General features: G+C 44.0%; 1 protein-coding gene across 5 annotated transcripts in view; it reads right to left on the bottom strand.

Moving 5' to 3' along the window:
• The window catches only part of Sgo2 (shugoshin 2), a 34,177-nt gene extending 24,486 nt beyond the window's left edge, over positions 1-9,691 (bottom strand). Inside the window, exons 1-5 of one of the 5 annotated variants that reach the window (XM_076550351.1) lie at positions 9,449-9,579; positions 6,293-6,443; positions 5,426-5,542; positions 2,917-3,092; positions 1,850-1,927 (exon numbers count right to left, since the gene is read on the bottom strand). In XM_076550351.1, the coding sequence (XP_076406466.1) occupies positions 1,850-1,927; positions 2,917-3,092; positions 5,426-5,542; positions 6,293-6,365 (444 nt within the window). In that variant the 5' untranslated portion in view covers positions 6,366-6,443; positions 9,449-9,579. Of the gene's footprint in view, positions 1-1,849; positions 1,928-2,916; positions 3,093-5,425; positions 5,543-6,288; positions 6,444-9,243 lie in introns of those variants that run through there. The other 4 variants (XM_076550350.1, XM_015994037.3, XM_006975119.4 and 1 more) reach the window with 4 other exon arrangements.
• Between the last annotated feature and the right edge of the window lie 6,858 nt (positions 9,692-16,549).

A 16,549-nucleotide genomic window follows, 5' to 3' on the forward strand; every position in this document is an offset into this window, starting at 1 on the left:
CTTTCTGAAGAGCGACAGTGATGGAGAAGCCTAGAGGTGGGGTTCGAGAGGAAGGAGTTTGGGACCAGCTCTCTCAAAGTAAAACTGAGACAGGAGCCGAGAAGTGGAATGTGGTTTTTGTTGTTGCTTTCAAGATGAGTTAAATAAGCTCTTTGTATACTGATGCAAAATAATCCAGAAAAGAGAAAAAAAATGACAGAGGTGAGGAAAGTACTCTGCACTCACAGCAAAGGACAAGCCATGTGTCTCACACCAGGAGATGGCGCGGTGGGTAAAGGTGTGGGGAGCGGGTGAAGTCCTGAGACTTCACCAGTATTACTGACAGGAGGGACAGTGCCTCAGCCCAGCCCCCCACCCGGGCAGGGGAGAAGGACGGCACAGCTCTCCTGACTCAGGATGAACGTCTGCAGTTTACTGTCAGCTAAACCCGGAGTGCACAGCAGACACCAGCTGTCTGAGATGACGCAGTCTGAGGCTGCCCCCTCCAAAGGCCGGCACCTAGACAGCTAACCTGCCTCCTCCTCCTCCTCTTCCTCCTCCTCCTCCTCCTCGCGCCCTTTCGGGTTGCCAGTGGCACATCTCCATCGGCATGTGTGGCCCACCGGACCCCAGCGGTTCACTGTGTGCCTTTGTTCCTTCTTTCCCAGTCCTTCTAGTTAGGCCAATCCCTAGGCCACCGCAGCTCAAAGGTACTTGCCAAGAAGGCTGATAACCTGACTTCAACCCCTGGAATCATGTTAAGGTAGAAGGAGAGAATCAACTACCCAACGTTTTTCCTGACTCCCATATGTACAGCAAGACTTGGAAAAAAAAAAGGATTTACTTTGGGTTTGCAAGATGGTTCAGCAGGCATCTACACACAGATCTGATGACCGGAGTTCAATACCAGATCTCCCAACACGGTTAAAGAACCGACTCCTGAGAGTTGTTCTCTGACCTCCACAACCCATCATGGCATGTGGGCACCCCCTACCCCACCCCCCACATCTACGAACTAATAAAGAAAACGTGATGAGACTTCACCCTGTGCTCTTAAATGCTGTGGCAGAGGTAGAAGCAGGCCTGTGTTTCTCTTTGCCCGCCCGTCAGCAACAACTCCAATGAGAAGGAACTGGGAAGGGGACTCCAAGCTTGTCTGCTGGATACCAAGCCCAAGAAAGGGCCAGCAAGATTCCAAGCTCACCTCCAGTCTCCGGCATTGCTCCCACCCACTCTCCACTCTCACTCTTCCTTCTAATGCCGGCTACCTTTGAGTTCACAGGGGAAACAAGCCCTTCTGGAAACAGCGCTTAAAGTGTTAGTGTTTTACCTAACACGCTAACGGACCAACGACAAGGCCTGCCACACAGTCACAACAGCCAGCTAAACAGTGCTCCTGGGACTGGTCTCTCCCACATCTCACCTGCTTCCTTCACTTCTCCAAGTCAGTTCCTATCCTGATTCTGTCTGTCTGTCTGTTGTTTGTTTTATGTAATCTTCTAGAATTTATCTTAGAGACTGAGATACAGTAGGATCTGCCTCTATTTTTCACCCCAATAAATTTTTAATTTGTCTTTTTATTTTAAAATAAATTATTTTCAAATTTGAAATGCTACCTTTCTATTAAGATTTTGTTTTTAGATCTGCTTGGTGGGTCATTATGTTCCAAAGAGCTGTTTAATCTATTATTTTAAATCAAAATTGGATTCTAATGAAATAATTTCAATAACCAATTATAAAAATGATATATTATACATGATTACTGTTATTTCTTTGCACAGTTGAAGCCCTTAACCTAGATGCAGTTTAACTAGTCTCAACCACCTTTAGTAATGCTAAAAAATGGCCCTACTCACATGAGTTCACTTACCTCAGAAAGACTGCTCATTTCAATCGCAGTTATCAAATTGTTGTTCACAAGGGATTCTATTTCTATAAGCTTCTTATTCTGTGTAGGTAAAATAAAGACTTCTTTTAATTATGATTTAGAGCTCGTTAGAGATACCAGACATTTATGGATAGCATCAGTATAAGAAGACTCAGTTTTAAAAATTGTTGCTTTCAAAATTGTTGAGACAAAGTCTCACACTGTAACCCAGACTGGCTTAGAACTAACTACTACATACCAGTAGTATGTAGTACTTTGAATTCAAGGCAAGCTTCCTGTCTCAGCTTCTAAACTACTGGGATTACAGACATGAAATCCCACCTGATGGCTGTTTTCAATTGAGATCATACTAAGCTCAAGTGCTACTGTAATGAATAGTCAAAACAGCTATGCACACAGATATACTGTGAACATTTATGACATCAGTTATAAATGCTCTTTTATTTTTCTGTGTTCTCACTATTGTATATCACATGGAAAATTGTATATCACATAGTTGGTCAGTAATATGAATTTCATCAAAGTATTACAGCCATTTTTCCATTTTAAACTAATTTCTACACATTTTAAACCTAACGCTACAGTTACAACTTAGCTAAATACCAGCTCTCATTGCTCTGTCTGTAGTTGGAGGTTGGAAGAAAGGAGAAAGGACTACAAACTCCATTCTATTTGGCTTGCAGCCAATGAAATGCAAGATTAAAGGAGAAATGAAATACTGTGGGAACTCCCTCTTCAATTCATTAGAGAAATTATGCTCACCATGTAAAAATGTATGAATGGGCTAAGATTTGCTTATGATGAGCAATCAAATGTTGATCATGGTGTTATACTGGTTTGTAGAGCACACAGCATGCATTTAGAATAAGATTTAAGATGTCTATTCTATTACAAAGAGGTGCCTGTCCTTTAACATAGACTTCCATGGCATACTGACTTTCAATAATTCTCTACAATTGAAATTTAAAAAAAAAATTTAACGTTTCTATAGCAATATAGTTAAAAGATTCTATTTTAATATAGAGGCCAAAACAATACAATATCCATACCAAGTTATTTAGCTTTAGGCGAAGAAAGGTATTCTCAAAATTCAGTTTCTCTACTTCTTTTTGTAATAGCATCTTTTCGGTAGTAATTCTTCGAGAATTCTCTTTCTCTCTACTTAGAGCCCGAGCTAATGCTCTGTTGTTATGCTTTAGAGAGATCTTGAAAATAGAAGAATTGTCTGCAAAAATATTTTTAAAAGTTAATACTGAACTTGTACTTTATATTTAATAAAATTTCACATTCCTTAGTAAAATAATTTCAGAAAAAAATGTAATTTACTTTATAAATATCAAATGACGATTGGAAAAGAAAGGCAATACAAGTCTAGTTTCAGAGAAAAAAATAGAGCCAGAGTTTGAAGCTGAAGAAAGAAAGGTAGAGAGCAGATGAAAAGCTGAGACATGCAGCTGGGAACAGAGTGGCTGCATTGCAGACAGAGCAGTCCCAGGGTAACTGCGACACTGTCATCCCTCACTTTCCACCTTGACTAGAAGCAGGGTGGGAAACTGACCTCATAGCTCCCACTGGAGACCCACAGGAGCTAGGGCAGCCAATCTGAAATGTTTATAGAGGTTTATGTGGCTCCACCACTCAATAAAATCATCTATGCTCCCAAATACCATTTCTTAACCCTCAAATGAAAGGATTGATTGTCTAGGACCTGTGGGATCTTCACCTCTATCCAAAAGATTAGATCTTTCCTAGTAATTGACTGTAATCTAAACTTGACCTTTTTTATTGAAAAGAAATATATCAACATGACTTAAATCACTACTGAAATGGTAGCAAAGAAATTCAGTGAGGATTTAATGGTTATATTAACCTTAAAAGTATTATATCCCTTTAGTACAGTTAAATCATAATTATATTTTCATAATTTGAATTTACATTCTATTACATGCCAATAATCTACCCACTCCACAGAGTAACACACACGCACACACACACAGACATACACACACACACACACACAGAAATACACAGACACACACGCACGCACACACAGACATACACACACACACACACACACACACACACAGTTTGAGACAGGGCCTTGCTATGCAGTCAAAGGCTATCCTTAAAATTGTGATCCTCCTGCCTTGGTCTCTTGAGTGCTGGAATTACAGGCATGAGCTAACACATCTCACTAAAGTAAGTTTTGTTGGGGTTGGAGAGATGGCTCAGAAGTTAAGAGCACTGGTTGCTCCTCCAGAGGTCCTGAGTTCAATTCCCAGTAACCACAGGGTGGCTCACAATCATCTGTAATGAGATCTTGTGCCCTCTTCTGGCCTGCAGGTGTACATGCAGGCAGAACACTGTATAAATAAATAAATAAATAAATAAATAAATAAATAAATAAATAAACAAACAAATAAATAAATAGATAAATCTTTTTTTCTTTCTTTCTTTCTTTTTTCTTTTTCAAGACAGGGTTTCTCTTGTGTAGCTTTGCACCTTTCCTGGATCTCGTTCTGTAGCCCAGGCTGGCCTTGAACTCACAAAGATCCGCCTGCCTCTGCCTCCCAAGTGCTGGGATTAAAGGCGTGTGCCACCACCGCCCCGGCAAATAAATAAATCTTTAAAAAAGAAAAAAAGTTTTGTTAAATATAACCCTTTCAGATATTCAGAGAAAGTTTGGAAATCTGAAAAGAAAAAGACTCCATAGCAGCACACTATCTTGGCACAGAGCAGTCTTACTCTGCTCTCCTTGGCATACCCAAGAGAAACAGACCACAACTGGTAGGATTTCTAGAAGCTAAAAAGAGTAACGTTTTCCTGTTGTTTTCCAAATGGTCTTGACAAATGAAGGAGGAAATGGCCATGGTGGGAGGATGGCTAATTCACAAGATTTATGTACAGATCCAGGAGTCTTGGCTCTGTCACACTTCATGAGTATGATATCAGCAGAAAATGTCACTATGGAAGACATTCCCCATTTAGACAATCTGCGGGAGCAATCAAAGTTTATCCTGGGGAGTTTCCTATCTCTATGGTTTTTGTTTGTTTGTTTGTTTTGTTTTGTGAGGTTTTGTTTGTTTGTTTGCCTTCCTGACATCTTACTGCCAGGACTCATAAAATCTCATTTCCAAAGTGCATAAAGCTTTCTTGGTGGCTTTAGCCTTTAGAAAATCATGTACTCGCACACCTCACCGCGGTCAGGCACCTCTAGATGACTCATTACCTGCCAGAGCAGGTCAAGTCAAATCTTTTCCTCGGTTTAGCTCTTTTCCAGAGAAGCCATGTTAACACTGTCTTTGCAGGCTAAGAGGCAGCCACTTGGGGACACCCCAGCCACGCTGCTCACAAGTCAGCTATCACCAAGGGTAAACTAGCAAAACCATTTAGCAGAGGAGCTAAAGGCCAGATGAAAAAGTACGGCTCTGTCATACTTCATGGAAAAAGACCAATTAACATTTTAGTAGTTTTCTATACTTGCTAAAAACGGTAGTAAATGAACGAATTCTTCAGAAAGGTAAAAGGTAAGTGAAGCTTAAGATGAATGGCACTTACTTAATATTTTTGTTCTGATTTTTGAAGCAAGAGAAACATTCAACTTTGTCTTCGTAATTCTGTCTTTCACTCGTCTCTTAATTCCAGAGTCAACTTCCATCACTGGGTACTCCATCGCTGAAGTGAAAGGAGAAGAAAGGATGGGGGCTACAATACTGATTAATAAGAGTAAAATAAAAGTAAACTGGTAACTGATACATCCTAAAGAGCAACCACGATGACTTAAAATATAGTGTGTACACGAATATTTGCAAAGTCCTTTGCATAAAACCTGAAAATAGGAATTTATATAATGAAGAGACCTAGTGAATTCCAAAAAGGTAAATAAATACTTTGCTTTGTTTTTCCATTCAAACCTGTACTATATACCTGGTAGACACTATGGGCTAGGGACAGGTGACAGGATAGGGTCCCTGCTGCCACTGAAGGAATAATCCAGCGTGAGACAGACACTGTTCTGCTACTATGCGAAAGTATAACCTTAGACAGGTAAGAGGGGCTTAACGGAAGCACAGAAGAAATGACTAATTCAGGGAGCAGCAAAGGGCTGGAAGAACAGACAGGAAATGATTAGATTACCTATGTCTACTAGATTTATGCTCTCTAGGTTTACAGTCTAACAAAAACAGGAAGATAAATAATTATGCAATATGCCAAGAATAATGACTCTAACACACAAGATATTAGAGAAGTGGTTAATGCTGTCTGGGCAGAGAAAACAGATCAGAAAACTCTTCACTGAGGTGCAGGTGATGCTGAGCTATGTGCTTGAATGGAGCCAACCTTCCAAACCTATATTCCCTCCACCAGCCTCCCTGTTCCCACCTGCACATACCCATAGAAACCCTGTCACCTGCAACCACCTACCCCGACCCTCAGCTGCTCCACTGCTATCTGCCTTGAGTCCACAGAACTCTCTCACTATTCTTTGCATGTTCATCACAAGAATCCCTAGATTCCTGTCATCCGTATCTTCCTCCTCCGATTCTGCACATCCTGTAACTGGTCCTATAGTAGGCTGGAAAATGACCAAGTCAGGCAGATTTAATTTAAGAATCCAGTGATGAGCTTCTCGTTTATCTAGGTATGCCTGATACCATCACGAGCATCTTCACAGGAAGGGACAGGATTAGAGCAAGGCTGCCCCAAGTCTGCTCAAATGTCACTTGCTAACGAGCCTTCCCAGTTCAAAATAATTCATCGCCGGTCTTCTACTGAAATGTAAGCTCAGTGGGGGCACAGATTTCTGTCAAATTTGTCTGCTGCTGAACTCTTCCTGACTCTTTGTGCCTGGCACATAGCAGCTCCTTGGATAAACATTTGTGACAGAAATGAGTATGGACAAGTGGAAGAACTTTTCAGTAGAAAAAAAATCTGCTCAATGTTGAAATGGTCATGGTTGAAGGCATGAGCAGATGTTGGAAATTGTCAAGCAAATAACTGGGAAGATGGCTTGGGGGAATTTTTGCAACAGGGAACAAGTCCACAGGAATGTTTCAAAATTAAAGCTCAATTCTTCTAAAGTTTTGGCCAAAGGAAAATATAAAACAGCAAGGAAGCAGGAAGGCTAACTGCAGACCTTCACCTCTCCTTCTGCTCCCAAATCCAATAGCCCAGCCTCATCCCCAGCTCTGCAGCAGACCTTCTGCTGTGGCCTCTCCTCACTATCTGCCCCAATGCCCAGGGAAAGAAACAGGTTCTGCTGAAACACCCCACCTTCCTCCCTCCTGTGGACTCCCTATCCCCCCACCCCGGCACACCTCTATTCCTAAGTGTCAGCTCCCAATACCCAGAAACACATTTTACCTGGAACCCCCAGTGGCCACACCTATCAGGACTCCACACAACACACAGCCACCACACTCTCCTAAGAACCAGAGGGGAAACAGAAACCAAGGAACAAAATACCCACCCAACAAAGACAAGACATCAGTAGCTAAAATGATTATAATCCTCCCAATCCCAGAGGCCTATATATATGCCAGTGTAAAACACAATCAATAACAGCCAGGACACTGTCTTCACAGAATCCAGCAACCCTACCACAGCAGGCCCTGGGTATTCCAACATAGCTAGGAGCACAAGAAAAAGACCTTAGACCAGCCTTAATGAAAATGAGAGATCCCTAAAGAGGAAATGAAGAAATCCCTTAAGGAAATCTATGAAAACACAGACGAACAGTGGAAGGAAATGAATAAGACCATTCAAGACTTGAAAGTGGAGATAGAATCAATAAAGACAACCCAAACAGACAGAAATTTGGAAATTAAAATTTTAGGAACTTGAACAGGAACCACAGAGGCAAGCTTCACCAACAGAATGCAGGAGTTGGAAGAGAGACTCTTAGGCATTGAAGACATGATAGAAGAAACAGATGCCTTGGTCAGAGAAAATGTTAAGTCTAAAAAACTGGCACAACACATCCAGGAATCTGGGACGCTGTGATAAGACCAAATCTAAGAATAACAGGAATAGAGGATGGAGAAGGAAACCCAGGTCAAAGGCACAGAAAACATTTTCAACAAAATCATAGAAGAAAATTTCCCTAACCTAAAGACGGAGACGTCTATCAAGGTACAAGAAGCACACAGCACACCAAACAGACTGGACCAGAAAAGAAAGCACCCTTGCCACACAACAAACAATCAAAGCACTAGACATGCAGAACAAAGACGGAATATTAAAAGCTGCCAGGGGAAAAGACCAACTAACATAAAAAGACAGACCTACTAGAATCTCACCTGACAGACAGAAGGGCCTGGACAGATGTCTTGCAGACTCTAAGGGACCGCAGATGCCAGCCCAGACTACTATACCCAGCAAAACTTTCAATCACCATAGATGGAGAAAATAAGACATTCCATGATAAAACCAAATTTAAGCAATATCTGTCTACAGATAAATCCAGCCCCATATACTAGAAGGAAAACTCCAACCTAAAGAGGTTAGCTACACCCAAAATAACACAAGCAATAAATAACCCCAGACCAGAAAATAAAATCAAACATGATTACTACCCCATAGACAGTAGACGACTATAAAAGCACATAGCAATAAACCTTCACCTCTAACACACTTGAACGGGAACCAAATATAAAAACCACGTCTGTCTTTCAAATACTCCAGTCCAAAAAAAAAAAAATTAAATTTCAGCTGAACTTTCCTTCCCAATTACCTGATCGACACAGTCTCTTATTTAATAAATGGCGTTATCGCACATCCAAATGCTTGTGTTAGAATCTAGAGTCTTCCTTAACCGCCCAGTCCACCCGCTACATCAATGACTTCACCAAGCGGCATCAACAGGAGCCAGAAGCAGGTCCCTTGGGGGTATGGTTCCAGGGTGAGTTACGACAGAGACACCAAAACATTGCGGGCAACGGGGTGTCCGGACTGTTGGGGTGTCCCAGCTCGAACATTTTATCCACAGGATCGTCACATCTCTAAGTCCCAATCCCCAAGTATATTAAGTTACGGGAAATAAAGGCTAAGTCCCTCGTAGGTCCTGAGCGAATGGACGTGAGGTACCTGGAAAGGGGCTGGGCTATCATCATTACCCCGCAGCCCTCGTCCAGCGTGTCTCCCCTCTCTAAACAGCGAAATCCCTCGGCCAGTTCTCCTGAATCAGATCCTTCGTCTAGACAGCGTCCCAGATCCAAGCCGAGCTCTCTAGGTTCTGTGTTCCAAACGAGCTGGGCGGAGGCTCCAGCCCGGGAGGGGAGAGCATCCCTACGGAGCTCTCGGCGGGCAAGCGGACGGTACAAACCCGGTACAGGCCGGCCACGGGGACCTACAGACCCCTGCCCTCGGGCACTGACCTGAAAGCTGCAGGCTCGACCCCTCGCCCAGCGGCGACCTCAAGGGCGGACCGGAGGTTTCCGCCCGGATCCCAAGCCGGCGGCTCTCCAGGCCCTGCGAGCCCGCCGCGGAGGTGAGGACTGCAGGCGCCGGGGGAACCGGCCGAGGAGGGCTCGGGCTCCGCAGGCCGCGGCGGCCCGGCCGGCCTCACCGGCGCCGACTTACCGGCCCTGCAGCGTCGGGGACCGGCCACACGCCCGGGGAGCTCTACCGTCCACCCAGACCCGGACTCGCTCGGGTTTAAACGCCGCGGCGGTTAGCGGTTGACGCCACAGCCAATCGGGTCCCGAGAAGGCGGCGCAAAAGCGCGCCGTCGCCCGGAAGTGGGAGGCGGAAGGGGCGGGACGCGCGGAGGAGAGCCGGGTGGGCGTGGCTGGGCGAGCCCGGTGGGCGTGGCTGGGCGAGTCCGGTGGGCGTGGCTGGGCGAGTCCGGTGGGCGTGGCTGGGCGAGCCCCGGGGCTCACAGCCTACGGCGGGGAAAAAGGGCTTCCCGAGTCGGTGAGCCTCTGGTAGGCGTTTCCACCACCTCTGGTGGGAAAGGCGTCCGCCGCGGATCCATCCGATGACCAGAAGGTTGGCGGGCACCTCTTTCTCAGGGGTGTTCACTGTGAGATTACTTGCCTGCGTCCAGTTTCTGCGTCTTTGCCTTCCGATGCTGACCCTCGCTTTTTTGCTCGTCACTTAAGAGCCTTTCTCATTTTGTGCTTGGAAGAGCAGCGGTGATACTCCCTTTTAACAGAGTTCACAAAGACTGACTTTTTTTGACTTTCACAACTGTATTTTAAAAGGCGTTAGTCTCTTTATTTTCTAAGTCAGTTGGGTTCCTTTCACAAATTATTGTTAATATATATGAAAAATTTAGAGAAACTGTAAAATAACTTGCTCAATTCCATCATATTAAATAGGGAGCTGGAGAGATGGCTTAGAGGTTATGAACTTTTGCTGCTTTTGCAAAGGACCCAGTTCGGTTCCCTGCACCCTCCTGGTGGCTCACAACCCTCTGTAATTCCCGTTTCAGTGGATCTGATACCCTCTTCTGGTCTCTGCAGGCACCAGATACAATTATGGTGCACCTACATACATGCAGGCAAAACATTTATACATATAAAGTAAAATAATAAATCTTAAAAAAAAAACTTTAAGATACCTTGTCTTTTAATTGAACATAAGGTAATGGGGGCAACTTCATGTTTTAATTTTTTTAATCATTTGAGGACATTAGAACATTATTATGACTTTGCATCTTAAAGAGTCTATGGAATGGCAGCTTGCTTTATACATACATTTTTTTTTTTTTTTTGCCGAGAGGGAGATATGTAAACATCTTTTAAAAAATTTACAAAACAAAATGAAAAGAAAAATGCTAAGACAATGAAAACCATTTGATCGAATTTGGGAATAATAGTGGACAAAGAACGCCTAGATATAAAGATGGAAACGTTAAATCTTTACGTAAATGCCACTCAATTTTTTTCACTGGTGTGTATTCACTGTACATAGTGCCAGGCTTCACGAGGACACATTTAGGTGTATCATGCGTTTTGACTGTATTCAGACCCTGTCCTGTTCGCTCTATTCTTCCCCTTCCCTTTTCGTCTCCTATTTACTTCCTCCCTTCCCCTGGTCTTAGGCTTTCATGCCATGTATGTGTGTGTAAATGGATTTCTGTATCTATAAAGAATCCTAGTACCTACAAAATGAGAAAAACATGTTGTTCCCCTTTCTGTGTCTGACTTGATTCTTTAACATGTTGATCTCCAGGTGGAGCCATTTAGGAAGACATTAGAAGAAACATTTCAGGATATAGGCATAGGCAAGAACTTTTTTTTTTTTGATTTTTCGAACAGGGTTTCTCTGTGTAACAGCCCTGGATGTTCTGGAACTCTTTGTAGACCAGGCTAGCCTCAACCTCACAGAGATCTGCCTGGCTCTGCCTCCCAGGTACTGGGATTAAAGACCTGTGCCACCACGCCTGGCTAGGCAAAGAACTTTTTAAGAAAGATTCCAGCAGCTTAGGAAGAATACTAAGAACGGACGAGCAGGATTGCCCGACATTAAAAGGCTGCGCACAACAAAGGGAAAAACCCAGTGAAGAGACTGCCTGCAGGTGGATGAAAATCCTTGCTAACTACATATCTCACAGAAGGCTAATAGCTGGAAGACAGGAAAAATTTAAAAACCAAACATCAATGAAAGCCAAAGGGACCAATCGACAACTGACAACATGGACAGACAGTTCTCAAAAGATGAAGCCAGGAAAATGGCTCAGCGGGTGAAGGTGTTGCTGCCAGGCTAATGCCCTGAGTTTGATCCCCTGGGCCCCAGATGGCGGAAGGAGAGAACCAACTCCACGTGTAAGTATGTGCACTCTAAATACGTGCTCTGGCCCCTCCCTTTTTCAAACAATGAAGCATAAATAGCCAGTAAGTGTGCAAAACAGTTCAACATCCTTAGCCATCAGGGAAAAAGAAATTAAAACTGCATTAAGATTACACCTCACCCCAGTCAGAATGGCTAGCATAAAAAAAAAAAAAGCATAAAGTTAGCCATCAACATAACATTAGTCAACTCCATTCCAGAGCCGGGATTAGGCACAAACCACATCGGAATACCTGTTTTTACAGAGAGATCTTTTTTTTAATCGGGGTGGGGGTGGGGTTAAAGTGGCTGCTTTCTGACTCGGTCAGAAAACAGCAGCAAATGACCTGGCAGGTGTAATTTTTAAGAAGAGAAAAGGGGGAGGTCTGTGGTAGAATGGGCTGGGATGCTGTGGTAAAGGAGATGGGATATGAAGGGGAAGGGGAAAGGGACAAGGGAAAGGGGGAGGGGTATTGTCCCGGAGGAGAAAGGACTGCCACTGGATAGAGGGACACAGATGTGGCATGCGGGCAAATGATGGTTTATAAAGGCAAAGGAGGAAACCTTAGGTTAGGACGAGGTGTTTGCTTTTAATTGGGTGTGTTAATTAGGTGAACCAAAGGAAGTTTCTGATTGCTGGACCTTGGTAGTCACCCTCAGGAAGAGGAAGTGGCCAGATAAGGGAATAGACCTTGGGGGCTAGCTTTAGGGATGTCATCTAATGGTTTTTAGCAAGGCAGAGGGAATGGGGAGACAGGCAAGGTCTACCAGAGCCCCTGCTTGAGTGGGCTAGTGTCCCTTCAGGCAATATACACATAATCTCGTGGGTTTTGCTTATAATTAGTCCTGGGCTTATATGGCTAGGTCCTGCATCTTGAGAATGCCCCCAGGTGCAGTCCTGGCCCCACATTGGATACCAGTATCTAAAATAAAAAGCCTCTTCTTACTAAAATTTCTTTATGGTCATGGTGAATCTCTGAGTGACCCCAGGCCCATAACACTTTGGATGGTTAATTATGATTGTCAACTTGACTGGATTTGGAATCACCTGGGAGACACACCTCTGGTCCTATTTGTGACGCTGTTTCCTTAGAGATTTAGCTGAGGAGGGAACACCCACCCTGAATGAGGTTGGCACCCTACCCTAGACGGCAGTCCTAGACTGAAGGAAAAGGGGGAAAAGAGGAAGGCAGCTGAGCATTTATTTCTCTCTATTTTCTGATTTTCAGTTGCAAAGTGACCACTTAACTTCACACTGCCACTGCCACACCTTTCTTGCCCGAACAGACTTGTTGTATAACAATTTCTTCGGAGATTGAAACATTCCATCCTGCAGGAAGTTCTTTCACCAGGGAAGGCAAACAACTCAAAAACAGTTTCAGGAAGTCCCTGAAACTGACCAGATTTACTAGGCCCCTCCCTGCCAGAATAACCAATAAAAGCTAGTGTCTCTCTCAGACAGAAGGAAGTTGAGATGCCAAGAAGAGGAAGTGGAGCTGAATGGAAAGAGAACTCAGAGAAGAAAAGCTGCAAAGACCCTGAGACCAGTCCAGCTGCTTGCAAGAATCAGAAACCAGCTGAACTGCCTGGGGGAGGCTTACACCAACTGAAGTACCAGGAAAGGACGCTCCCCAACCCATTGAGCTGCCTGCAGGCTCGCAGTGTGCTCTGGGTTCCCAGCTCTATGACCTGTCTGTCACCCATATTGGCGTGGGATTTGGTGATAAAGCTGTCTTTCAGTCATTTTTACTCCTGCGAGGAATCCCTCACCCATATTTCTGTAAGTAACCCCAATAAAACTCATTGGTTCACCAAGTTGGACTTAAGTGGTATCCATACTTGTTTGTTTGTTTGTTTGTTTGTTTGTTTGTTTGTGGGTTCCCTATCTGGGGTAAGTCAAAATGTGTGCTATGTCTCCCCTCAGGAAAAGTTTTATCACACAGGAATGTGTTGCAGAGTATGAGACCACCAGGGAAAGACCCCACCTGGCAAAACTTCAATTTAAAATATAAAAAACAAGTTGTTGTTGTTTTTTATACCAATGTTGCAACAACAGCCTCCTTTGCAGATCTGAGATCTGTGCAAAAGGGGAAGATAGGCTGGAGTTTTCAAAGGCACAAACCACAACTGTCTCAATTTTTTTTTTTTTTTTTGAGACATAGCATGATTTTCTGCTATGAGAGGCATCATCATGTTTTTTGTATGTTTTTCCTGAGCAAGCAGCAGTTAAGCAAGGCCACAGAAGCAGAATGAGTGTCTGGTTAATACTTTAGGATAACAATTTCATAATAATGGGAAGGGAGAGCAATTTGGGGAGATGGGGGGGCGGGGGGGGGGGGCTCTGAGATCAGTTTTCACTGTGAGATCTCTGTCAGGACTCAGGCTAATGGGCTGACCTGAGAGTCAGGGCCTAGACATCCTGTCGTTAACCATCCTTAGGCTCGGAGTGAGGTCCTTCCCACTCCCACGTTTTTCTTCCTTACACAACCACTCAGTTTGAAAGGAAGCCAGTTTTTAACCATCACAACGGTATCCCCAAGCCCAAATAAACCACCTCTTTAAGTCGCTTTCATCAGTATCTGTCATAGCAGTGGGAAGAATAACTAATACGTTCAGCAACAGACTTTATTTTGTAGCTACAACGTTAAAATTTGAAATGATAAGAAAAGGAGATGGAAGCCAGAGGTATCACAAATGTCAAAAATAGGGCAGTGGTACAAACACCTCTTCCTTTAAATGGGGTTGCTTTTTTTTTTTTTTTAAGAGCAATTGAAAGGGTATAAGAAAATTGAAAATTGTTAAAAAAGCGTTTGAAGTTGTAAATTCTTACCAGACACCCTAGAAACCTAGCATTATCATAGATTGGGCGGGCTTTAACCCATTCTCGGTGAGGTTCCCATTGTTGGCCTTTGGAACAATAGATGGACGTGAGACTCTTGGATTAAGCTCCTGGAGAGATGGTTGGTTGTAGCTCAGTCTTCAGCTTTCTGTTCCTTGTTGCAAATGCCTCACCTGTAAAATAAATGAAGTACATGTCACTTTGTGAAATGGCAGTGTTGTAGCCTGTGACGTTTTTTTTTATCTGAGGCACAATTATCGTTAATTAAATTAATGAGGTTCACAGTTTAATTGTGACACTCCCCTGAAGTAGACACTGGGTTTGTTCTTCTCCTTGTTTTCTTTTATTCCTTCAGTAATCAATTGTCTGGTTTTCTATGCCTAAGGCTGAATTCCAGGCCATTAAATTTCGATTGTCTTGAGCCACATACCCACACACCCAAGGAAACCGGGGGAGACGAAAGAAGAGAAGGTTTGCTACATGCAAAGAAATCTTCTTTAACAAGCCAGCGTGAGGGAAATAAAAATCATCTAAGAAAAATGATCTCTGAGCAGGACCCACGCAAAGGACACTACAAATCAATAAACCGATAAAACAAAGGAGAAGCAGTGTGCTTATTTCATCTATCCACCTGATCTTATTTGTACTAGTCTGGGAGGTGGAACCGCACCATGAAAACCTGTCGTCGGCTGACAGAAGCCAAAGGGATATTGGGTGGTACAGAGCATTTGTGGAGAAGACAGAGAGGGCGCCTTGGCAAAGGAATGAGGCTCGCCGCGGTCAGATTACCCGCGTTAGTTAGTTTTCCCCCATTGCTGTAGTAAATACTGCGGAAGTTGGGTAAGGAAGGGGGTCTGGCTCACGGTTTGGGGGTACAGTCCATCACACTGGAGAAGTCATGATGGAAAGAGCTTAAGGCAAGGGGTCTTGTTGCACCCACAGTCAGGAAGCCCAGAGGGGGCTCAGCTCAGTTTCATTTTCTTCCTTTTGTTCAGTCCAGGACTCCACCCCATGAACGGTGCCAGTCACATTGAGGGTGGTTCTTCTGGTCTCAGTTAATTCAGTCTGTGAACTCTCTCACAGGTAGGGCCAGAGACTGTCTCGTGGGTCATTCCACGTCATTTCAGATTGATGATATTAACCCTCGCATGTCTAATCCTAGTCATCTTGACACCCCAACACACCGCTCTTTAAGTCATATCTTTCCACTCCTTCCCCTGTAGACTCAGGGCCATTTCATGACCAAAATGCATTCCGTTCAACTTCAGCATCCCCACAGTCATGAACAGTTTCATCACTATTTAAAAGTGTAGGTGCAGAGTGGTTTCTGAGCTGGGCAATCTGTTATCTGTGAGCCTGTATAACCTCCATAAACAAGTTACATACTTCCACATACGATGGCCCAGAGTAAACGTTCTCTCATCCCGAAAGGAAGGAATGGGGTGTAGCAAGTAAAGACAGAGCCAAAGCAGGACTGGCAGACACCAAAGCCTGTGATGGAGTCTCCTGTGCTCCAAGGATTGTGGAGAGCCCCAGCCCTTTACCTCTCTTTGGTCTGGCTCCATTCAGTGCCTGTACTCTCTTTAGCGAATGCCCCATGGTCGTGGTATCCTAGCTTTGTGCAGTGGCTCCTTGGGACCCCATTGCAGGGAATCTGATCCTGCCACACACTGCCAGGCCTGGCCTCAGTGGCCTTCTGGAACATTAGCATAGGACTTCTTGACCCACTCATTCTTGCATCTACTCTACCTATAAAACCAGTTCCATATGGGTGATGTAGCCGAGTTGTCCTCCTAGATCCAGATGTTATCTCTGGATAACAGCTGCACCAACCCTCCAACATGCCTTCTAGGTTGATTCTAGAGGAATGCTTCCCTATAAGATTGTTTTTTGAGCAAAGAACGCATTAAATGGCTATTCTCAGATTAGGATTCCTCCTTTCCTTTTTTTTCCTTGTGTGTGTGTGTGTGTGTGTGTGTGTGTGTGTGTGTGTGTGTGTGTGGTGTTGCTTGCATGTATGTATATGTAGTTGCATTGCGTGGGTACGTGTGTGTATTAGTACATGTAGA

Source organism: Peromyscus maniculatus, chromosome 13, assembly GCF_049852395.1.
Source record: "Peromyscus maniculatus bairdii isolate BWxNUB_F1_BW_parent chromosome 13, HU_Pman_BW_mat_3.1, whole genome shotgun sequence".
Lineage (NCBI taxonomy): Eukaryota > Metazoa > Chordata > Mammalia > Rodentia > Cricetidae > Peromyscus > Peromyscus maniculatus.